This window comes from Narcine bancroftii, chromosome 4 (genome assembly GCF_036971445.1).
Source record: "Narcine bancroftii isolate sNarBan1 chromosome 4, sNarBan1.hap1, whole genome shotgun sequence".
NCBI lineage: Eukaryota > Metazoa > Chordata > Chondrichthyes > Torpediniformes > Narcinidae > Narcine > Narcine bancroftii.
In genome coordinates, this window is record NC_091472.1 from 190,692,003 (window position 1) to 190,712,440 (window position 20,438).

The following is a 20,438-nucleotide window of genomic DNA, read 5'->3' on the forward strand; positions in this document are numbered from 1 at the left end:
CCTTCCCCAACCCTTTATTCCCCAGGCCCCGTGCCGCAACAGAAGGACCAACAGCACCCCAACGACCCGGGCCACCCTGCCGACAACACGACTGGGGAATTGAGCGAAGGAGCGGTCGCACCCGACGAGCCCACTGGCGACACCACTCCAGCAACCCCAATCCCGGCACCACGGCGGTCACGCCAGATGGTCAGACCCCCTGACCACTACAGTCCTTAACCTACCCCTTCCTTTTATTCTCTCCCTCGTTTTTTTGTTTTTTTTTCCAGGGTCAGTTCTCCAAGAAGGGGTGAATGTGATAGTACAGATCTATCACCAATGTATATAGTGTATATAGTTACAGTATCTAGACTGTGCTTACAACGATTGGCTGAGAGCTAAGCCACGCCTACTGTCTGGGCCTTAAAGGTCAGATTATTCCGGACTGGTTGGCCACCTGTGAAGAGTTCCTGTGTTTTGCTAATAAAAGTCTTGGTTTGGATCAACAAGTCTTTGATTTTTTCGACGAGCTCTATACCCATGTACATCTGTTACCAATTTACTCTCCCTAGTTTCTGTCTGATCCCATTGTAATTATCCCTTCCCAATTAAACACGTTCCCATTTTGTCTCCTTGTTCATGGCTAATGTATATATGTGCATAATAGTTGATACTATGTAAAAGTTGACCGCCACCCCCCCCCCCCCCCCCGGGTCAGAAAATCTGGTATTTTACATATATCGCATGTAAATGTCAATACCTCCCCACTCCCACCATTGTTGGCCCTGGCCCACTGGAGCTCACGATGACTTGACTATGAGCTCTTGCCAGGTCCAGACCCAGGCTGCCTGGCCCTCTGAGCTCCCGAAACTTTGACTGCGGACACATGCCTAGGACCTGGCTGGCCGCCCACCTGAGCTCCTGATGGCTTGATCCTGGATCTTTACCTAGGCCCCAGCCGCCTGCCCACCAGAGCTTCCAATGCCTCAACCGAGGACTCTCCCCTAGGTCCTTGCCACCCACCCATCTGAGCTCCCCATGCCCCAAACGTGGACTTACTACTCTGTTCTGGCCACCTGCCTGCTCATCTGAGCTCCAATGGCCTGAATATGGACTTACCACCCAGTCCTGGGCTGCCTCCCCAGCCATCTGAGCTCCCATTGCCTTGAATGACACAGGCATTTACCACAGTCAAAAGTAATAGTTGACCCCCTAAAGTATATCCTAAAAATTGGTTCTCAAAACTCAACCATTACCTGCCTATATACAGTATGCTAAAGCTTGAGAGTTGTGGTAAACTATCACTGAGTTACTCTCCCACCAAGCAGTCTGCCACCTGACCAGGTTCATTACCCAGTACTAGATCCAGTATGGCCTCTCTGCTAGTCGGCTAGTCCACATACTGTGCCAAGAATGCTTCTTGGACACACTTGACAAATTCTTCCCTATCTATCCCTCCCATTACAACAACCCAGGAATTTCTGCACCATTCCAAAATCTGCCTACTTATCGGTTCCTCAGTGTACTAAGGGCTCTTTGGGGGCCTACAAGACTACTCCCAGAACAGTGATTACTCACTTCCTATAAATGCCTTCCACCTACACCCACTCAGTAGCCACTCCGTCTACAATGTCCTCCCTATCTGCAGCTGCTATGCTGTCTATGACTTATAAGGCTACTCCACCCCCCACCTCCCCCTCCACCCTTACCTCCCATCCTATTGCTTTTAACACGCCTAAACCCCGGTACCTGGTTCAGACAATCCTGTCCTTCTGTCAGCCAAGTCTCTGTAATGGCCACAACTTTGTAATTCCACATACTGATCCATGTCCTTGCTGTATCATTGTTCTCAGCAGATTTTTGCTATCAAATGGAGTGAATCAAAGTGGCTGAATTAGCAACTAGCTTCTATGATGGTTAATTTGCAGGTTTTGGATCTTGAGTTGGAATATAGGATTCGTTTGTGTAGCACTCTCTTCTATATCCATGGTGGTCAGAACATTCACATATGTTTCTATATTTTTGTTTCAAGAATGGACATCACAAATGGACACTTGTGATGTAAATATTTTATGCTTCTGTGGACGAGAAGGATGCCTGAATAACCATTGATGCAGCAGTAAAATTAACTGCTGTACTCGTCTTCTGTGTTACTTCAAATATAAAACTAAAGACCACCTGATAAAAATCTGACGAGCACATTTTCAGTCTTGTCGGCCGGCATGGTCAGCATAGCGGTTAGCGCAACGCTCACTGTTACAGCGCCACCGACTGGGGTTCAAATCTGGCACGGTCTGTAAGCAGTTTGTGTCTGCGTGTGTTTCCTCCAGGAACTCCGGTTTCCTCCCACCCTTCAAAATGTTCTGGGGTTGTAGGTCAATTGGGTAACTGGGTGGCATGGGCTCGTGCACCAAAAGGGCTGTGTGTCTAAAAAGAAATGACCAGCTTTCGAGTTATCCATCAATAAAATGTGTTATAGTCCTGACATCCATCACACGTAATGTATGAATCACAATACTCTGACACACTGTTGTACAAGTGATGTTTCCATTATATTGATTGTTTGGTAATACATCAGTATTTTTAAATCCTAAAGCTTGGTATGGTCAATAAAAATAAGCACATCAACTTGACTTTTACAGACCTAGAGAGACTGTACCAAGGAAATGGGGAACTGAGACAATAAATAATTCAAAAAGGTAACTACATCTTGTTCAGACAAGTTTTAGAACAGGCACTTTAAAAGAGCTGAGGTGGCTGCAGGAATGAAAAGTTAGTCAGGCAATTCCTCACACCAGAGGTGTAGGGAATGAGCTGTAGGAAAGGCTTGAGTTTTAGTGGGTGGAGGGAGGGGATGTGATGTTGGACAGGATGAACTTAAAGAGATAGATAATGACCATGAAAAACTTAAAAATAAAGGGAATAATTTAAAAATTATCCCTTGAGGGTCTTGGAGCTGATATAAAAAAGCAAAGATAGATGACAGCAATTATGAGAAGCCTGGAAAAAGAATAAAAGCCTCTGTACATGTGTATGAAGGAAAATGAATGCTCCTTGCAGAGTGAAATAGGAGAGATGGTGGAGAAAATAAACACATTTTTAAACACTGCAATTAAGAAAGTAAATGGCATGTTGGTTTTTATTGTGCAAGATTTTGAGTTAAAGAGGAAAGATGTCTTCACTGCAAATGTGCTGGATCCTGATAAGACTACACTTGTAATATTGTCTGGTGTCGCCATCGAAAGAAAAAGTGTATATCATGACTATTGTGATTTATGGTGTGAAAAATAAAAAATTTTTAAAAAAAAGAAAGAAAGAAGGAGAGTGTGCAACATAGGTTCACCCAGATTAACTTCTGGGACAGGAGGTTTGTTCCCCGAGGAGGGATAAAGCAGAATGGACCCTGACCCTCCAGAGTTTAGAGAAGAAAAGCTGCTGTCATTTGAAACGACAACATTCATCCTGGGTTTGACAAGCTACATGTAGGAACAATGTCTGATGCACTTAGAACCAGATCAGTCAGGACTGAGCTGAGTAGCCATGTGGTCACATTTAGAGGGTAATGAATCTTTGGAATTCACTATACAAGAGGTTTAGTTGGTTTATATGTTCAAGAACATTAAATCCTTCAAGAAATAAAGGGTTATTGCAGGAAAATGTTGCTGAGGTAAAAGATAAACTATTACTAAATGGCAGAGCAAGCACAAGGGACTGGATGGCCTACTCCTGGTTCTATTTATATGGTTTTATTTTCATAAATAAAATCATATGGACAGGATAAAGTTGTGGGAAATGGAAATGAGGTGAACCAGAGAATACTGAGTATTCAAGACTTAAGGTAATAAAAGCATGTAAAATGTTTCAGTGCAGGGTCAGAAGTTCAGGATTGAGTTGTAGGTTGTGATCAAAGTGCAGAGACTGTGAATAAACAACCCAAGAGAGAATCCAAGAAGGAGATCACTGAACCTGTGTCCTTGATTTTTAAATACTGTGAGCACTGCTGTGCAAAGAATTCAGACACAAAGTTCACAGACTGTACAACAGGCTTGAATCAGCTTAAACTTGTACACAACAGGTCTCTGTACCATCCTGGCTCTATGTTCCTGACTGTCTCTCAAAATGGCTGGCTCGAGTCTTTATAGGCCGGTGATTGACAGCCGACAGGTGGGGCCAGTCTCCCAGGCTGCCTACCTGCAGGTACAATGGTTTTCCCCCTGCAGTAGGCAGGTAGGAGTGCGGCCAGTGTAGAGGTTGTATCACCACATTCACCCCCTTCTTAAAATGAGTCCGGGGTTTGGTGGGGGGTGGGAAAAAAAGAGAGAAACGGGGTTTTTGGTACTGAGTAGTCTGAAACCTTATTTACAAGTTCAAGCAGTCGTCATTGCCTCTGGCACAGTCGCAGGACAGGCTCCTAGTCAGTGGTCAGTGGTCAGTGGGGGCAGGGCCTCCTGAGGGTCGGCTGGGACCAGGGTGGCCATCAGCGCAGGCAGGATGGTGTCTGGCAGAATGAGGGTGTAGGTGCGGGGTGGGTCTGTGGGGAGTGGGACCCTGTGGAGAGGTGACCCCAGGGAAATCCTGGATGGCCCAGGGGTACCCAGGGTTGGGGGATGGGCACCTACTGGTGCCAGGCCCTGGTCGAGTCTGTGTCCTCACATCCATTGGGGTATCTGATGTAGGCGTAATTTGGGTTCACATGAAGGAGGTGTACCTGCTTGACTGGGGTGTTGGATTTGTTGGTCCTCGCGTGTTTATGGAGTTCTGGCAGAGAGACGCCCATTGCTGATTTCTTAGGAAAGGAGAAAAGGCACTTGTGAGGGATCTGATTGGTAGCCATGCACAAGAGCGACAATGTGGCATGGAGCGCCTCAGGAAGGGCCGCTTGCCATAGCTGATGGACCATCCTTTTGACCTCAGGCCCAGGAGGACTGACTTCCAGATCACCCTGTCTCACATTCAACCTGCCAGTTGCCCCTGGGGTTGGTGCTAGTCATGCGACTAGATGTATTGCCTTGCACTGCCAGGTACTGGTGCAGTTCCTCACTCATGAAGTTGGACCCCCGGTCGCTGTGGATGAATGCCGGGTATCCGAACATGGTGAAGGTCTGTGCCAGTGCCTTGATAAAGGAGGCGGTGGAGGTGTTTGGGCAAGGAATGATGAAAGGAAAATGGGAGTATTCGTTTATGACAGAGAGGAAATAGACATGCTTATTCGTGGAAGGCAGTGGTCCCTTAAAGTCGATGCTGAGTCGCTCAAAGGGCCTTGTCCTTTATTACGTGGGCCTGTGGTGGGCGGAAGAAGCATGGTATGCACTCTGCACAGACCCTGCAGGGCTCGGTCATAGTCTGGACTTCTTGGACAGTGAAGGGGAGGTTCTGGGACTTAATGAAGTGGTACAGGCGCATGATGCCCGGGTGGCAAAGAGTGTCGTGCTGCACCTGAAGCTGTTCGGACTGCGCACTGACGCAGATCTGGGACAGGGCATCAGGGGAGTCAATTAGCTTCCCTGGCCTATACTGGATGTCATAGTTGAAGGTGGCCAGCTCGACTCTCCAGTCCAAGAGCTTGTCATTTTTGATCTTGCCTCTGTGGATGGTGCTAAACATGAATGCCACCACATGCTGGTCTGTAAGGGGGCGGGGGGTGAACTTACTGCTAGCCAGATAGTGGCGCCAGTGGTGGACTGCTTCCACGATCGCCTGGGTCTCTTTTTCGATAGTGAAATGTCCGAGCTCTGAAACGTTGAGGGTCCTGGAGAAAAGGGCCATGGGTTGGCCCCCTTGGTTGAGGGTAGCAGCAAGGGCAATGTCAGAGACATCAGACTCCACCTGGAATGGGGTCTTCTTGTCCACAGCATGCATCGTGGCATTGGAGATGTCTTGTCTGATACGGGCAAAAGCCACTTGCACCTTGGTGGGGAGGGAAAAGTGGTGTCTTGGGCCAATGGGCAAACCTTGTATAAGAATCGGACCAACTGGGAATAGTAAGAGAAGAGTCCTAGGCACATGCGGAGGGCCTTGAACATCTAAGGGAGGGGAAGTTCCATTAGGGGGCACATGCGTTCAGGGTCAGGACCAATGACACCATGTTCCACAATGCACCCCAGGATGGTGAGGCAGGTGGTGCTGAACTCGCACTTCTTCCTGTTACAGATGAGTTTTAGTGCCTCTGCCGTCCAGAGAAATATCTCCAGGTTGGCATCGTGGTCCTGCTGATCATGGCCTCAGATGGTGACATTATTCAGGAATGGGAAGGTCGCTCTTAGGTTGTACCAGTCTACCATATGGTCATCTCCCGCTGTGACCCCAAATGGGACCAGGCGGAACTGGTAAAGGCATCCGTCAGCCTCGAAGGCAGTATAAGGTTTATCCCGGGCATGAATGGGAAGCTGATGGTAGGCTGACTTCAGGTCAATAGTGGAGAAAACCCTGTACTAGGCTATCTCATTGACCATGTCAGCGATGCGGGCAGTAGGTAGGCGTCCAGCTGGGTGTACTGGTTTATGGTCAGACTATAGTCAATGACCAACCTTGGTTTACTGCCCTCTTTTACAATAAGGCCTGGGTTCTCCAGAGGCTGTTTCTGGGCTCTATTACTCCTTTCACCAGAAACTGTTGCACCTTAATAAAGCCCCTTTCGGCTGCATAGTAGCACCTGCTCTTGGCCGCTATGGGCTTGCAGTCCGGCATCAGGTAGTTTAAGATGTATAGAGGGGGTACCCATAGATGGTCGGTGGACTTTTTGCTCCGGATGGTGAGTGGGGGAGAGTGGGCCACTGAAGGCTAGGGTGAGGCTGTGGAGGTGGCACTGGCAGTTTATTCCCAGGATGACCAGGGCACAGAGCTTAAGCATGACCATTCACCTGAACCCCTCCCACCATCAAGTTCACTGAGCAGCACCCTAGTGCTGTGATGGAGTAGTCCTGGGACGCAAAGGTGATAGTGAAGTTCGCTGGGTATACTTTGAGCACCAGCGTATGGACCACATTCAGGTGCACAAAGCTTTTAGTACCACTGCTATCAAACAGGCATTTTATTACCTCCCTGTTGACAGCAATGTCTATCATTGAGCATGGTGGACGCTAGGACCGCCTCCAGGACTGAGTCGCTGCTTCCAGCCAGCTGTGGCGAGTGGTGGTTGGTGGGCATCTTTTGGAACGTAGGGTGTAATGAGTGTGTAGATTCATACATGCACATGTTGACCTCGTCATCTGGTCGGTGAGATGGGCGAGCCAGATTTGGAGTGGGCAGGGGTCAGCCAGCCCATGATGGCGGCACCTGGGGGCACATATGGCTTCAGCGTGATTCGGTGATCCGGCCGGAAGTGATGAATTCGGTGTGGGTGGAAGTGACATCATCAGTGTGGGAGGAAGTTAGTTGGTGAAAGATGGTGAGCACATGGCGGCCACATGGTTTGATGGCTGGGCCAAAAGTGACTTTGTTGGTGCGGGCAAATGTTACAGGCGGAGCAATGGCACTGCCCAGCACTTGCACATGGGGGTGCCCAGAGAGTTGAGAGGAGCACTTCACTGGGGTTGATCACAGAGGACTGCAATGCTCCTGGTGGGTTTGGAGAGACACACTTTAGCAAAGTGGACTTTCTTGCCGCATCGGGAGCAATGTGAGTTCCTCGCAGGGTAGTTCTTCCAGGAGCACCTGTCTGACCCATACTGGGCACTGCAGTACTTACTACGGAAGACTGCGTTAGCAGCAGCGATCATCTCTTCCATGTGGGGCCCTCAGCGACTGCTATCGTCAGTGTCAGCCAGGCCGGAGGATGGGGGAGGCAAGGATCAAAAACCTCTATATGATGAGGTGCAGCTTCCAGGAAGCAGACCACCTCCACGATCCTGGTGAGAGAAGCATTATTCTCCTCCAACAGTCTCTGCCAAGTCGCCCTCAGCCACAGTCTTTGCATGCACATATCTTGGATGAGTCACTCCACTTCCCCAGTGGTCACCTCAGCTTTGATCATGCACGGGCTTGCCAGTTCTTGCAGGGCCTGTAAGCATCTGCTGTCTCACTTGGCTGCTGTACCCTGATGCTGATCAGGTACCAGGCATAGAGTATGTTCATCGGGGACTGGTACATGCCTTCTAGGATGGCCATTGTTGGCTCAAACTCTGTGAAGTTTTGGATCATCTGGAATGCATGTGGGCCCAGCTTAGTGTGTAGTACCATGAGTTTCTTCTGGTTTATGTTGATGACCTCAGCCTGCGTGTGGATGATAACCTCAATTGCATGCTGTTGATGGTGAGGACCTTTAATTTTAAGCTGATTAAATTGTGAGCACTGCTGTGTGAAGAATTCAGACACAAAGTTCACAGACTGTACAACGGGCTTTAATCAGCTTAAACTTGTGCACACCAAGTCTCTGTACCATCCTGGCTCCACGTTCCCGACTGTCTCCCAAAGCGGCTGGCTCGAGTCTTTATATGGGCGAGTGATTGACAGCCGGCATGTAGGGCCAGTTTCCCAGGTTGCCTACCTGCAGGTACAGTGGTTTTCACCTGCAGTAGGCTGGTAGGAGTGCGGCCAGTATTGTGGTTATATCACTTGTGTTAATAAACCATGCCTTACTGAGCCTGCATGTATTAACAGCAAATGGTTATTTCCAAAAGGTACCATCTATTCCCCTAAAACAAAACTATTCAACAGACAATGGTGCATCACAATTTAAAACTAACATGATTGTGCATTCGTGTAGTACTTTCAATGCATGCTTTTCAGAAAGTCGGAGAATTTTTAAACAGTCAAATGATTTAAACAGCCAAAATATGCTTTGAAATGATGAGGATGAGCTTTAAGTAAAAATGGATGAAGAGGTCTGCATTTATTTGTGAAGTGTATTCCAGAGATGAGAACAAAACTCATTGAAGGGGTTCATAATAAAGGCAGGACAGAGGTAAAAAAAAATATAGAAAGGCATGGCAACAGTACGAGCAAAGGTTTAGCATGTGATAATGAACCTGTTTCTATATTAGGATATGATTTTTGTATCGTCGTTTCTTCAAAATTGATATTAAGAGAGCTATTTTCCACGTACAGATTCATAGTTTCTGGCATAAATTAGCCACATTTCCACATTAGCCACCTCTATTTCCACATTTACACTTCCATTCTGCTTGGCCTCTCCTGCTCTAGTCTTCATCCTTGTAGAAAACCCAGCCTCCTCCCACTGTTGTACTAATTTCCAATCTATCTCCACTATAGCACAAGATATTCAATTCAAAGTTAGCTCTTCAAATTGTGACATTTTGCTTCAACCCATCTTTGATCTGTCCTATCTTACATTTTTGCTTTCAATGTCTTGAGTCTGGAGGTTACATGACCTCCCCCGTGCTACATACAGAGGTGAAAAGACACTCTCCACAAATTCAGTTCTTATTGCCTTTTTTCAGTTCACAGGTTTCCTGGGACTTGGAAACACTGCCAACAAGAATTAAAAATTGAATAGCATGCAGTCCATTATAATGTTTGAAAGATAAATTCAACTGAATTAGTTGACTGTCGTTCACCTTGCCTTTGGTAAAAGTGGATTGAATTAAAGGCGGGTGAGGTTCGCTTTCAAATATGTGGAACTTTAACCTCTGGGCTGACCTAAATCCACCCAATTTTGGGAATTAAGACACAGCTTTAATATTGTTATTTGGGAATAGGCAGTTTCCTCTGATGAATTCCCAGCATTAAAAGTACGATTCCCAATAGCATTTCATTTTAAATAAGTACTGAGGAGAAATGAAATCCAACTCAAAAGCTGCCTCAGACATAACTTTACTTTTTCTTTTAATAGCTTAAGAAGTATGCAGTCATCAGAGAGCATGTTGTTGGAAAATGAGACAGAAAGTGAAGAAATGGCAGCTTCAGTCAAAGAGAGACTTCTGCATCAATTACACAATTTGGAAGGTGATCAGAGGGCCTACCATGAAGAGTCAGGACGTACGATAATGAGACAATTGTAAGTTCTGCATTTTCAAAAAAGGAGGAAGAAAACATTACATACTGGCAGCGAGAGAGTCAGAATTTAAAGTTAGCTGTGGTAAAATACAATTGCTTAAACATGCTGCCAGAATTAGTTTCCACTTGTGATTATCATGGTTCCACAGTTTGGTAGCTTCACATTGCCATGGTAATGGGTTACATGGCTAATACAGCCATCTGACAATTTTAAATGAGATCAAATAAGGAAATGTGCTAATTCTGGGAATATGGCAATTGCACCATTCTACAGCAAAGATGGAGAAAATAGAGGTTTGTTATTTAGTGTTGCACTAGGTATAATGCTGACATCTCCACCATGGTGCCTGACAAGCATGTTGTTCACCCAGTCCAGTTCCACATTAAGATGCAATGTGGCCTGAAATGAATAAAAGTATTCCATTAGAAAAAATAACATATAGTTTAAGAAATAATATTGAAATATTCGAACAAATATGGGAGCCTTACATTAAATACAATAGCGAAAACCTACCGGGGACAATCATTACCTAAGTTAACGGAAGGAAAAGGAAATGAAAAGAATGGACTCAGTAGAATTTCTGGTGTATTTTTATTGAATGACAACATTGTCTGACTGGTTTAATGTATCCTAGATTGTATACCTTAAATGGACAGGAGGGGGGAGGTAGGGAGGGTGGGATGGGAGGAGGGAGGGGGGGGGGGAGAAAATGGCACTGTATATGTGTGAAAAGGAAAAAGTGTGTATCATGGTTAATGTGATTTATGGTGTGAAAAATAAAAAACTAAAAAAAAAGATGCAATGTGGCCAGATTCTTCCCCAGTGCAGGTACAAGGGTAGGAAAGGTTTAGAAGGATATGGGCCTAACATATGCAAATGGATCTACCTCATGTAGCCAATGGTTAGCATGGGCAAAATAAAACTGGGCCAAAGTGCCTTATTTTCATTCTCTGTGATTCTGACTCAAGTAGGTAACTTGTCTTTTTGGTTTGTATCAGTCATCCATCTGTAATATTAGCTCCATTTTTTTTCTCTCTCTCCTCTCCTGTCTCCTATCTCCTCTCCTCTTTCTTTCATATGCCCAGCCTGACCTCCTGGCCAAATCCTTCTGCTCTTCATGTGGCTATTCCCAACTTCTTTTGTCCAGGTTTTTTGCCTCGGTCCTCCCCTTCTAATCTCCCTTTCACCCCCTGATGAGCTAACTGTTCACAGCTTATTCCCATGGTTCATCCCAGTTATACCCCATCAGAGGCATCTCCCTCCCCCCACCTTTTTTGCACCCTTACAAGCTTCTTTAATTTCCTTCCCAATTCTGACAAAAGGTTTTTGACTGAAACAATTTCTCTTCCTGCCGATGTGGCCTGACCTGTTGAGTATTTTGAGCTTTTTAATCGGTTAATTTTACTTAATTACTGTGGTTTTCATCAGAATCACCATCCTGTTTGATAGAACATTTCCACCTTGCTGAAGTCCTGTCACATTCCTGAAACAATTTGAAATGAAGTTGGAACGTATTCATCAAATTTTTGTTGTGAATGTCACTTTTCATAATGAAACAACTTAGTACTGTGTAAAATAAAGTATCTCCTGGTAGACATTAATAAGCCAAGAAATTATTGCTAGAGAGTTTTACATTTTTACTTTTTTGAGGTTTGAATAAGAAAGTGATTTATTTTAAAATAAACCAGTCAATGCCTCTATTAAATAGCATGTAAGCATCACATACAAACATTGTGTTCAGCAGCTTACAGTCCTGGCAGTAAATTCTGGTCATTGGAAATTAATTCATCTGTGATTGATCTTTATAATTCCAGTATACTTATAAATGTTGATTTCTTGGGTCAAAAACACTTTCAAAGCAATGTTTAGATGTGATAGTAATTTATTTACTTCCAGAGGCACTGAAGAAGAGTAATAAACAGCATCTGAGAGAGGGTGAGAATGGCCAAAATTAATCAAATCTTGTTCCTTTTAATCTCTAGAACTGTTGATGGTATATGCAGGTATAATTATTTGATATGTCTATAACTTTTAGGATGTTAGTGTATTGGTCTCTTTCAATGCAACTTTTCCATTTATTTAATTAAATGTATGGCTGCCTATTCCCTTGAGATATGGCAGGGAGTTATTCAAAGCATTGAAGCCCCAGTAACTGTTTCAGAATTGCATACCATTTATTTTAAGTTTTTGAGCGTTGATCAGGTTCCCAAAGTTTGCAAAAATATAAAATCCAAATATTACTTTCTTATGAATGTTTAATTATAAAATGCACAATTTACCGTGGAGATTGCAAAGCATCATTTTTTTTCAGGTGAAATTATATTTTGGCATCCTTGCTGCAGTTTCAGTTCTCAGCAACAACTCAGTTAAAAACAGGAGCAAAGCTGCAGTGCATTGCTGAGCGCTGTCGCCACAGGGAACTGCAAGGTTGCCCCTACCTGCTGCAGACCCTAGTGCATTCATCCTTACCTTCCACAAACCAAACCTCTAATTGGCTGAGTGTAGCCAAAACTTCAGGTCTCGCTGCCTTGGCAATGCCATGCTCTATGGATTGAACTTTCCATTATGTTGTTACCATGGTGACATCATAGTCAGCTGGATAAATTAGTGGGGGTGGGTGATTAAGAATGGAAAGGTGCCTGGGGATTGAAGCATGGAGCATTCAGGCAGATATGGTGCTCTACTCGAAAGCCCCAGAAGAAAGCTACCTTTGTGGCGCTTGCAGGAGCTGAAGGAAATAACTGCTGCCACACCGAAGGTCGTTAACCACTGTTGTTATTCAAATTCAGCGCGTCCCTATAAGGGCAGCATGAGCTCAGTCACCTGGTGCATTGTGACATCATAATCACTGTCCATGGTGCGCGCTGGAAGGGATGCTGGAGAGAAACTTCTGACGATGCCATTTCCCCATGGTGCCCCGCCACGTCCCAATACAAGTGGGGCCGGTTCGCCATGAGGATGTGCACAATCACACAACTCCCCCCCAGAACTGACTACGCATCCTGTCACTTTGGCGGCCAGCCCCGGCGCTTGGGCACGGCCGCTGCATCGGCTGTGATAAGTCCAAATGAGCAGCCTTAAAGCGGTCCACAGTAAACAGTTCTTCCCTGCCCCCTACATCTAAAGTAAAAGTCCCACCCGACCACCAGAGAACCTTGTAAGGCCCTTTGTATGGGTGCTGCAGCGGGGCCCTCTGTGAACGAACATAAATTTCGCCACATCCAGATCCTTCAGTCGATGAGATGATTGGGTGCCGTGGTGCGATGGGGGCGGTGGGGTTAGATTGCCCAGTTATTTATGGATGTCTGCGAGCCACTCACCTTCGTTGTGCGTCGTCTCAGCCTCCGGGCCGAAGAATTTGCCTGGTAGGGAAAGTGGCGCGCTGTAAACCATTACTGCTGACAAGGCTTGCAGGTTCTCCTTGGGCATTGTCCTAATCCCAAGGAGAACCCAAGGCAACTCGTCCACCCAGTCGGGGCCAGAAAGTCTTGCCATCAGAGTGGTCTTAAGGTGTCGGTGGAACCTCTACCAACCCGTTAGACTGTGGGTGGTAGGCCATGGTGTGGTGCAGTGTTACCCCTAAAAGCCTTGCCAGCTGTGACCATAGTGCAGAGGTAAATTGGGCGCTTCTGTCACTTGTGATGTGCGCAGGCATGCCGAAACGAGCTGACCAGGGCTCTAGCACACATCTCCTCTGATGCCTCACGGACCGAGATGGCTTCCGGCCACCTGGTTGCTCTGTCCACTATGGTAAACAGGTACCATGACTCCCTGGACACCGGCAAAGGGCCCACGATATCCACGTGGATATGCTGGAACCTCCGTGTTGCCGAGTCGAAATGTTGAACAGGGGGCTGCGTGTGCCTGTGGACTTTAGACATCTAGCACCTGATGCAGTTGTGGGTTAGCTGCCACCTCCTTCTTGAGGCCATGCCAGATGAATCGCTGCACCACCATACACATGGTAGTTTACACTGAGGGATGGGTGAGATCGTGGATAGAGCTGATGACTCTTGCCCTCCACTCCTGTGGGACTACCAGGTGCGGTGAGCCAGTGGAGGTATCACAAAGCAGTGGCTGGGCGGAGTCAGGAAGCTGGATATCCTCGAGCTGGAGAACTGAGATGGCGGTCCGGAGAGCTTGAGTTTCAGCATCGTGCTGCTGGGCTTGTGCTAGTTGTACATAGTTGAGGCTGGGAGCTAGTGTGCTGATGACCGGGCGGGAGAGCGCATCCGCGACCACATTGTTCTTGCCCACCCTGTGCTGGATGTCTGTCATGAATTCAGACACGCAAGACAGTTGGCGCTGTTGCCTGGCCGACCACGGGTCCTTGGCCATAGCTAGTGCTTGGGTGGGGGGCTTGTGATCGATTAAACACGGTGAAAGTTCTGCCCTCTAATAAGTATCAGAAGTGGCAGGTGGCCAGGTACAGCGTCAGGAGCTCCCGGTTGAACGCGGCTGCAACTGTTTACTGAAAGTGGCCAGTGAGCGCCAATGCCTGTCCACCCACTGTTCCAGTACTTCCCTGACCGCCGTGGCGGAAACATTGACCGAGAGCGCCGTGTGCGCTTCCGGGAGCGGGTGCACCAACAATGTCGCTTCTGCGAGGCCCTGTTTCATTGCAGTGAAGGCCTTATCCTCCTCCTCCAACCAGGCTAGGGTCTTCTCTTTCGTCACGATCAGCGTGAAAAGAGGGCGCATGTTGCGGGTGGCATTGGGGATGAATCTCTGGTTAAAAATTTACATTCCCACGATTTCCTGTAGGCCCTTGAGGGAGGAGGGTTTGGAAAAATGCTGGACGGCTGCCACTTTCTCCGGTGCCGGAATTGCCCCAGATGCTGAGATGGTGTGCCCAGGAACTGCAATGTCTGTTTCCCAAACTGGCATTTGGCCTTGTTGACCATGAGACCAAATTCTGCCAGCCGGGTGAACAGGGTACGGTGATGAGCCTTGTGTTCTTCGTGGCTGTGGCTTACTACCAGGATGTCATCTAGGTAGATAAAGACAAAATCCAAATACCTAGCCACTGCATCCATAGGGCGCTGGAACGGCTGGGCCATGTTCTTCAACCCAAATCCAGAGGAATTCGAACAAGCTGAAAGGGGTGACAATAGTGATCTTTTCAACATCATCGGGGTGTACCAGGATCTGGTGGTATTCGCACACCAGATCGACTTTTGAAAAGAACCGCGTGCCGTGGAGGTTAGCCGCTAAGTCCTAGATATGGGGGACCGGGTATCTGTCTGGAGTCGTAGCATTATTTAGGCATCTGTAGTCTCTGCAGGGCCTCCAACCCCTTGATGACTTCGGGACCATGTGCAGTGGTGCCGCCCAAGTGCTGTCCAACCGCTGAATGATGCCCAGCTTCTGAAGCCTGGAGAATTCCTCCTTTGCCTGTTTTAGCTTCTCTGGTGACAGCCACCTGGCTCTGACGTGCAGCGGGGGGCCTTTCGTGGAGATGTGATGGAAAACTCCATGGCGGGGGGAGGCGACATCGAAGAGTGGTTCCAGGATGGCAGAGACTCAGTGAGGATCTCTGCGAACTTGTCTGTGGCAGTGGCTACTGTGGTGATTTTGGGTCTTTCATCAAGCGAAAGGTGCAGGCATTGAGCAGCCTCCTGCCCTTCACGTCCACCAGCAGACCGAGAGCCCTTAGGAAGTCAGCCCCTAACAGCGTGGTGCCCACAGAGGTCAGGACGAAACTCCAAGTGAACTTTCATCCCTGATCTGTATCTATGCCCTACGGGTGCCATAGGTCTTGATTGCGGAACCATTGGCAACCCGTAGGGTTGGACTGGGGGTCCGGGTGCAAGTTTCCAGCACTGTCGGGGGAAGGTGCTCAGCTTGGCCCCAGTGTCCACCAGGAACCGGCAGCCCGTGAACTTGTCAGTGATGTAAAAGAGGCTGTTCACGTAGCCAATAATCGCAGCCATCAACAGTGGTTGGTCTGGCCGTTTCCTTGGAAGTCGCAGGGTTGGAAGCACTTGCGAGCTTTCACTCCCCAGCGCTGGTGATAAAAGCACCATGTTGACTGGGTTTCCTCTGGCTTGTGCTTGGGGGTCTCCTGCAGATGGCGGGCCCCAGCTTGGAGACTTGGTTGAGGGCTACCTTGTTCTCCTGTTTTGTGCGCCAGAGAGCATCTGACCAGGCTGTGGCCTTGTGTGGGTCAGAAAAGTCCTCCGGACAGATGGAGCCGGATATCTTCTGGCATCTGTTCAAGGAATATCTGGCGGAAGAGGAAACACAGTTCATGATCCTCCACCAGGGCCAGGATTTCATCCATGAGGGCTGAGGGGCTGCGATTTCCCCCAACCCATCTAGGTGTAAGAACCTGGAAGAACGGTGCTGGGGAGTGAGGCCAAACTTCCCCAGGAGTATATTTTTGAGGGCAGTATACTTGCTGGTGAATGATGTCATCCACTCTCGCCACCATGTCCTGGTCCAGCACACCCACGACGTGGTAAAATTTTGTGGCGTCGGCTGGGATGTTGCGGAGGTAGAATTGTGCCTCCACCTGTCCGAAACACATCCATGGGTGATGGGGCCAGAATGGGGGAGGTTTGAGGGCTACTGCGTTCACCTCGGCTGCGTCCATCGTTCACTGGGTCCAGATAGCCATCTAGGCCCGTCGGGGTCACCACTGTGGCACTTGCAGGAGCTGAAGGAAATCACTGCTGCCACACCGAAGGTCATTAACGCCTGTTCTAATTCAAATTCAGCACGTCCCTTTAAGGGCAGCATGAGCTCAGTCACCTGGTGCATTGTGACATCATAATCGCTGCCCAGGGTGCGCACTGGAAGGGATGCTGGAGTCAGAGAGAAACCTCTGACGACGCCATTTCCCCATGGCTGCCCCGCCACGTGGCGATACAAGTGGGGCCAGTTCGCCATGAGGATGTGCACCACAACACCTTTATGATTATTTCAGATGAAGGGGTTCAGCCTGAAATGTCAACTAACTTTTGTCTTCTCTGGATGCTGCCTTTCTGACTAAGTTCTTCAGCATCATATGTGTTTCTCTTAATGATTACTCTTCAGCATGTGAATCAGTGGCTGCACTCTGGTCGACCTTGTATGTGGGCATGTAAGTGATATTGTACTGACAAGCATGTGGTTTTTAATTTTAGCATTTTTCTGACATTTTCCACTACCTGGGATTGTTTAATTGGATGAGTCCCACTGGGTTAATGTAAGCCCATTTGTCTATATTTATTCCCCATACAGCTGCAACAAACAGGCAGTGATGCACATGATGCCTGGTTTAACAATCACAGTTGCGAAACTACACTTCTACTGGCTCCATGTTGAGACATAGGTTTCCTGCCTCCAGACACATTTGGATTGGTGGATTTGGCTCAGGTTCTAATTTCATAATCAAGAGATCTTAGTCATAAACTCCACTCATAATCATTATGTATGTGTCCTTTCTCATGCTATATCCTCTTGATATTTTATCAGTTCTTCGTATCTTGTAAGAAGGATTTTTCTTCTCATTTAGGATTAAAATACATTGTAGCTAGTAATGTTGCATGCTGACAATTAACCATTTTCCCAAAGTTTGATTGAAGGAGCAAGAATGAGAATATTGGTGTTAATTAAGTTGGGGTACATGGAATTGCTTCATTTGGAAAATGGCTCTTTTCTTGGAATGCATGTTCACAAGTGAACCAAATAACAGAAATCTCCTGATAATACCAAGTGTGTTAATCTCAGGGGTTGATGTGTAAATTCATCCATCAAATTAAAACACTTCCTAGTTGAATGGGTAACTAAGGACAACACCTGTTTGGCTAATTCTCAACAGCCAAACACTGGTGAGTAAATTTGTGTGAACTATTAATTTACTATTCCAAGGTGCAGCATATTTGTGTTGTATTGTCCATCCACACCTTATGTCATTATGAACAATGGAAACCAAGGAATAGTATTTATGACTTTACAATCATTTAACCATTTATCATTTAACTATCATTCAGTGAACAATAAAATTAGTAACAGATAAAATCATAAAGTTGGTAGAATAATTGAAAAAATAATGGTAGATAAATTTGACTCAGTTATTTCTAATTTTGTATATTGAAGCTATTTAAATCTAGAGTTTTATTCTTTTGCAAGGAAATATGTTATTAATTTGGCTTTAAGTTGAAATGAGATAAATTAGAATGGTTCAAGCTCCCTACTATTTATAAGCGTAAGACAGAAATCAATTATATATTTCTGCTTTTGATTACCTACATGCAATACTCTGTAGTTTGACTAAAATCCAAAGGGGATAATTTGTATCAGAGCCTCAAGTTTATTCTGGTATCATGAGCTATTCCTGGGTATTCATTTATTCAAGCTGAAACTGGATTTTGTCCAATTAGCTTCAGTTGGTCTTGCCTCGGGCAACTCAAGGACCCAGTTAATGCATCCAGGACAAAAGAGAACACAAAATTCATAAGTGCCTTTCCATTGGCTTTTCTTAGACCTCTGCTGAAGAAGTTAAAATAATTATAGCTTTTCACTTTCAGGATCTAGCTTAGATTGAAGAGAGCTAGAATGAAGAGTGAAGCCTTTCCTTTTGGTAGGGAACAAAGGAAGGGAGATCTACAAACCATTATTGGTGCGACTGCCCAGTGCAAAGTTCCAATATTTTGACATTTTTACTTAGAGGACAATGTGGTTGCACGAATTAAAATTAAGGAGCACAGATCATGAGGACTTGATAGTTTACATGCTAAGGAGAAAATGCAAGAATGTCCATATAAAAACATAACCACATGAATGGAGGGAGGAATTGGGACACCTATCTTCAAAGAAAAAATGAGCTAAGTCATGGGAATCATGGTCAGTTCTTCTTGCCCAGTTGTTGAAAGTCACCAGCAGTAAGAATGCAAAGATAGGTTGCTAACCAGATTTTGATCAGATCAGTCAGCACAAATTTTGAAAACCACAGTAGCATGACTAACCAATCATATTCAATTCTCTGGACTCATGAAGGAAATGCAGAGAACTAAATGAATTTTTCAGTAGTGAATGGGATGAGGGCACTGGGACAGACCTGTCATGCCAAGACGGAAAATCACTTTGAGGATGGTGAAATTTACTCTTGTACCAGCAGGAGAAGTGTTCCATGGTGGTGGGGAGGGGGAGGGGTGGGGTTGATGCCTCTTGTTTACAACATATGCAAAGAATACAGATTTGTGAGTCGAGAGGAACCAACATATGTTGAAGCCTGCAAAACTGAGGTTTCATGACAACTGACGAAGCAATTCAGAATGAAATAGATTCACTAATAAAATAGAGAGGGAACTGGCAGAGGAGAAGAATGTGAAGTTGTCCATTTTGAAAGCAAGTATTTGGTAAGAATACTTATATTCTGTCGTGATGGAGGAAAGGGACCTTGTTGCTGCAAGCATATCAATAAATAAGATGGAAACACAAGTGAACAAGGACATAGAAGGTGGCAGAAAGCCCCTATTTTCCACAGTGTATCATTGATCTGGTGGAATTTGGTGAAGTATGGTATTGGGTAAAATATAAAAGCAATGGAAGTTCAGCTGCCAATATTCACTGTAGCACTTTACCAATTATAGTTTGAAGGAAATCAGCAGAGAAAGTAGGGTTTTTATGCATTAAAATTGGTTGCCTTAATTGAAATCTACAAGATTATAAAGATTAATAATAAGGTAATGACATTAATTTGTTTCTATTAGTCCGTGAACAGGCAATAAGAGAACATGTGTTTCAGGTTTATCCCAAAAATGTGGTTGTGGTTCAGAAAGAAAATGATACTGAAATTGGTCAAAAACGTTGTTTATAAACTCTTTCAGCAGAATTAAGTAGGAGAATATGATGAGACGAGATAACAATGAGATGAAAACCCTGTTCTTTGATTTAAAATACTCAACCGCTCAGGCAGCATCTGTGAATTATTATCTAAATGGAGAAAGATTGCATGTCAGCAAAGTACAGAAGGACGCAAGTGTTATGAACTGAAAACTGGAACCAGGTGGGTGCAGTACAGCAAGTGGACAGGAAATCCAATGGGATATTGGCCTATATTGCAAACAGGCTGGGGGGAGAAAGAGAGTAGTACAGTAAAAAGCCTGGTATCCGGCACCTATGGGGATTAGTAGATGCCGGTTAAGTGAATTTGCTGGATGCTTGAGATTGCATGTTGCGTGATTGGCGAATCGCAAGAGACCGCCGATTTTAAGTCTTTGTATTTTTTACCTATTTTTTTCCACAATGTTTTTCCTGGTTGCTTGAAGCTGCCAGGTGGTTGAATTCCAGATTACAAGGAATTTTACTGTATTGTTACAATTGTGATTAAGTTAGTTTTTGTTCCTTTATTTAAGAAAAAATATAGTAACATTGGAAACAGTCCAATGGCGATCCAGTAGCCTAATTCGTAAATGAAGGGATTGCCCTGTTATGAGTGTTTAAAGAAATTAGATCCATCTTCTTTGCAGTTTAAAAGAACGAAGGGTGATTGTATTGAAACAAATAAAATCCTCAA

At 45.7% G+C, this 20,438-nt stretch overlaps 1 protein-coding gene and 1 long non-coding RNA gene across 9 annotated transcripts in view; one reads left to right on the forward strand and one right to left on the reverse strand.

Moving 5' to 3' along the window:
- Positions 1-2,466, reverse strand: part of LOC138761372 (uncharacterized) — a 48,335-nt gene extending 45,869 nt beyond the window's left edge. The window contains exon 1 of the long non-coding RNA XR_011356279.1: positions 1,729-2,466. This is a non-coding gene — a long non-coding RNA (uncharacterized lncRNA). The remainder of the gene's footprint in view (positions 1-1,728) is intronic.
- The window catches only part of LOC138761370 (coiled-coil domain-containing protein 63-like), a 135,045-nt gene that overhangs the window by 31,433 nt on the left and 83,174 nt on the right, over positions 1-20,438 (forward strand). For 6 of the 8 annotated variants that reach the window (XM_069933358.1, XM_069933356.1, XM_069933353.1 and 3 more), the window contains one exon: positions 9,770-9,934. In XM_069933358.1, the coding sequence (XP_069789459.1) occupies positions 9,780-9,934 (155 nt within the window). In that variant the 5' untranslated portion in view covers positions 9,770-9,779. Of the gene's footprint in view, positions 1-2,564; positions 2,679-9,769; positions 9,935-16,811; positions 17,019-20,438 lie in introns of those variants that run through there. The other 2 variants (XM_069933355.1, XM_069933360.1) reach the window with 2 other exon arrangements.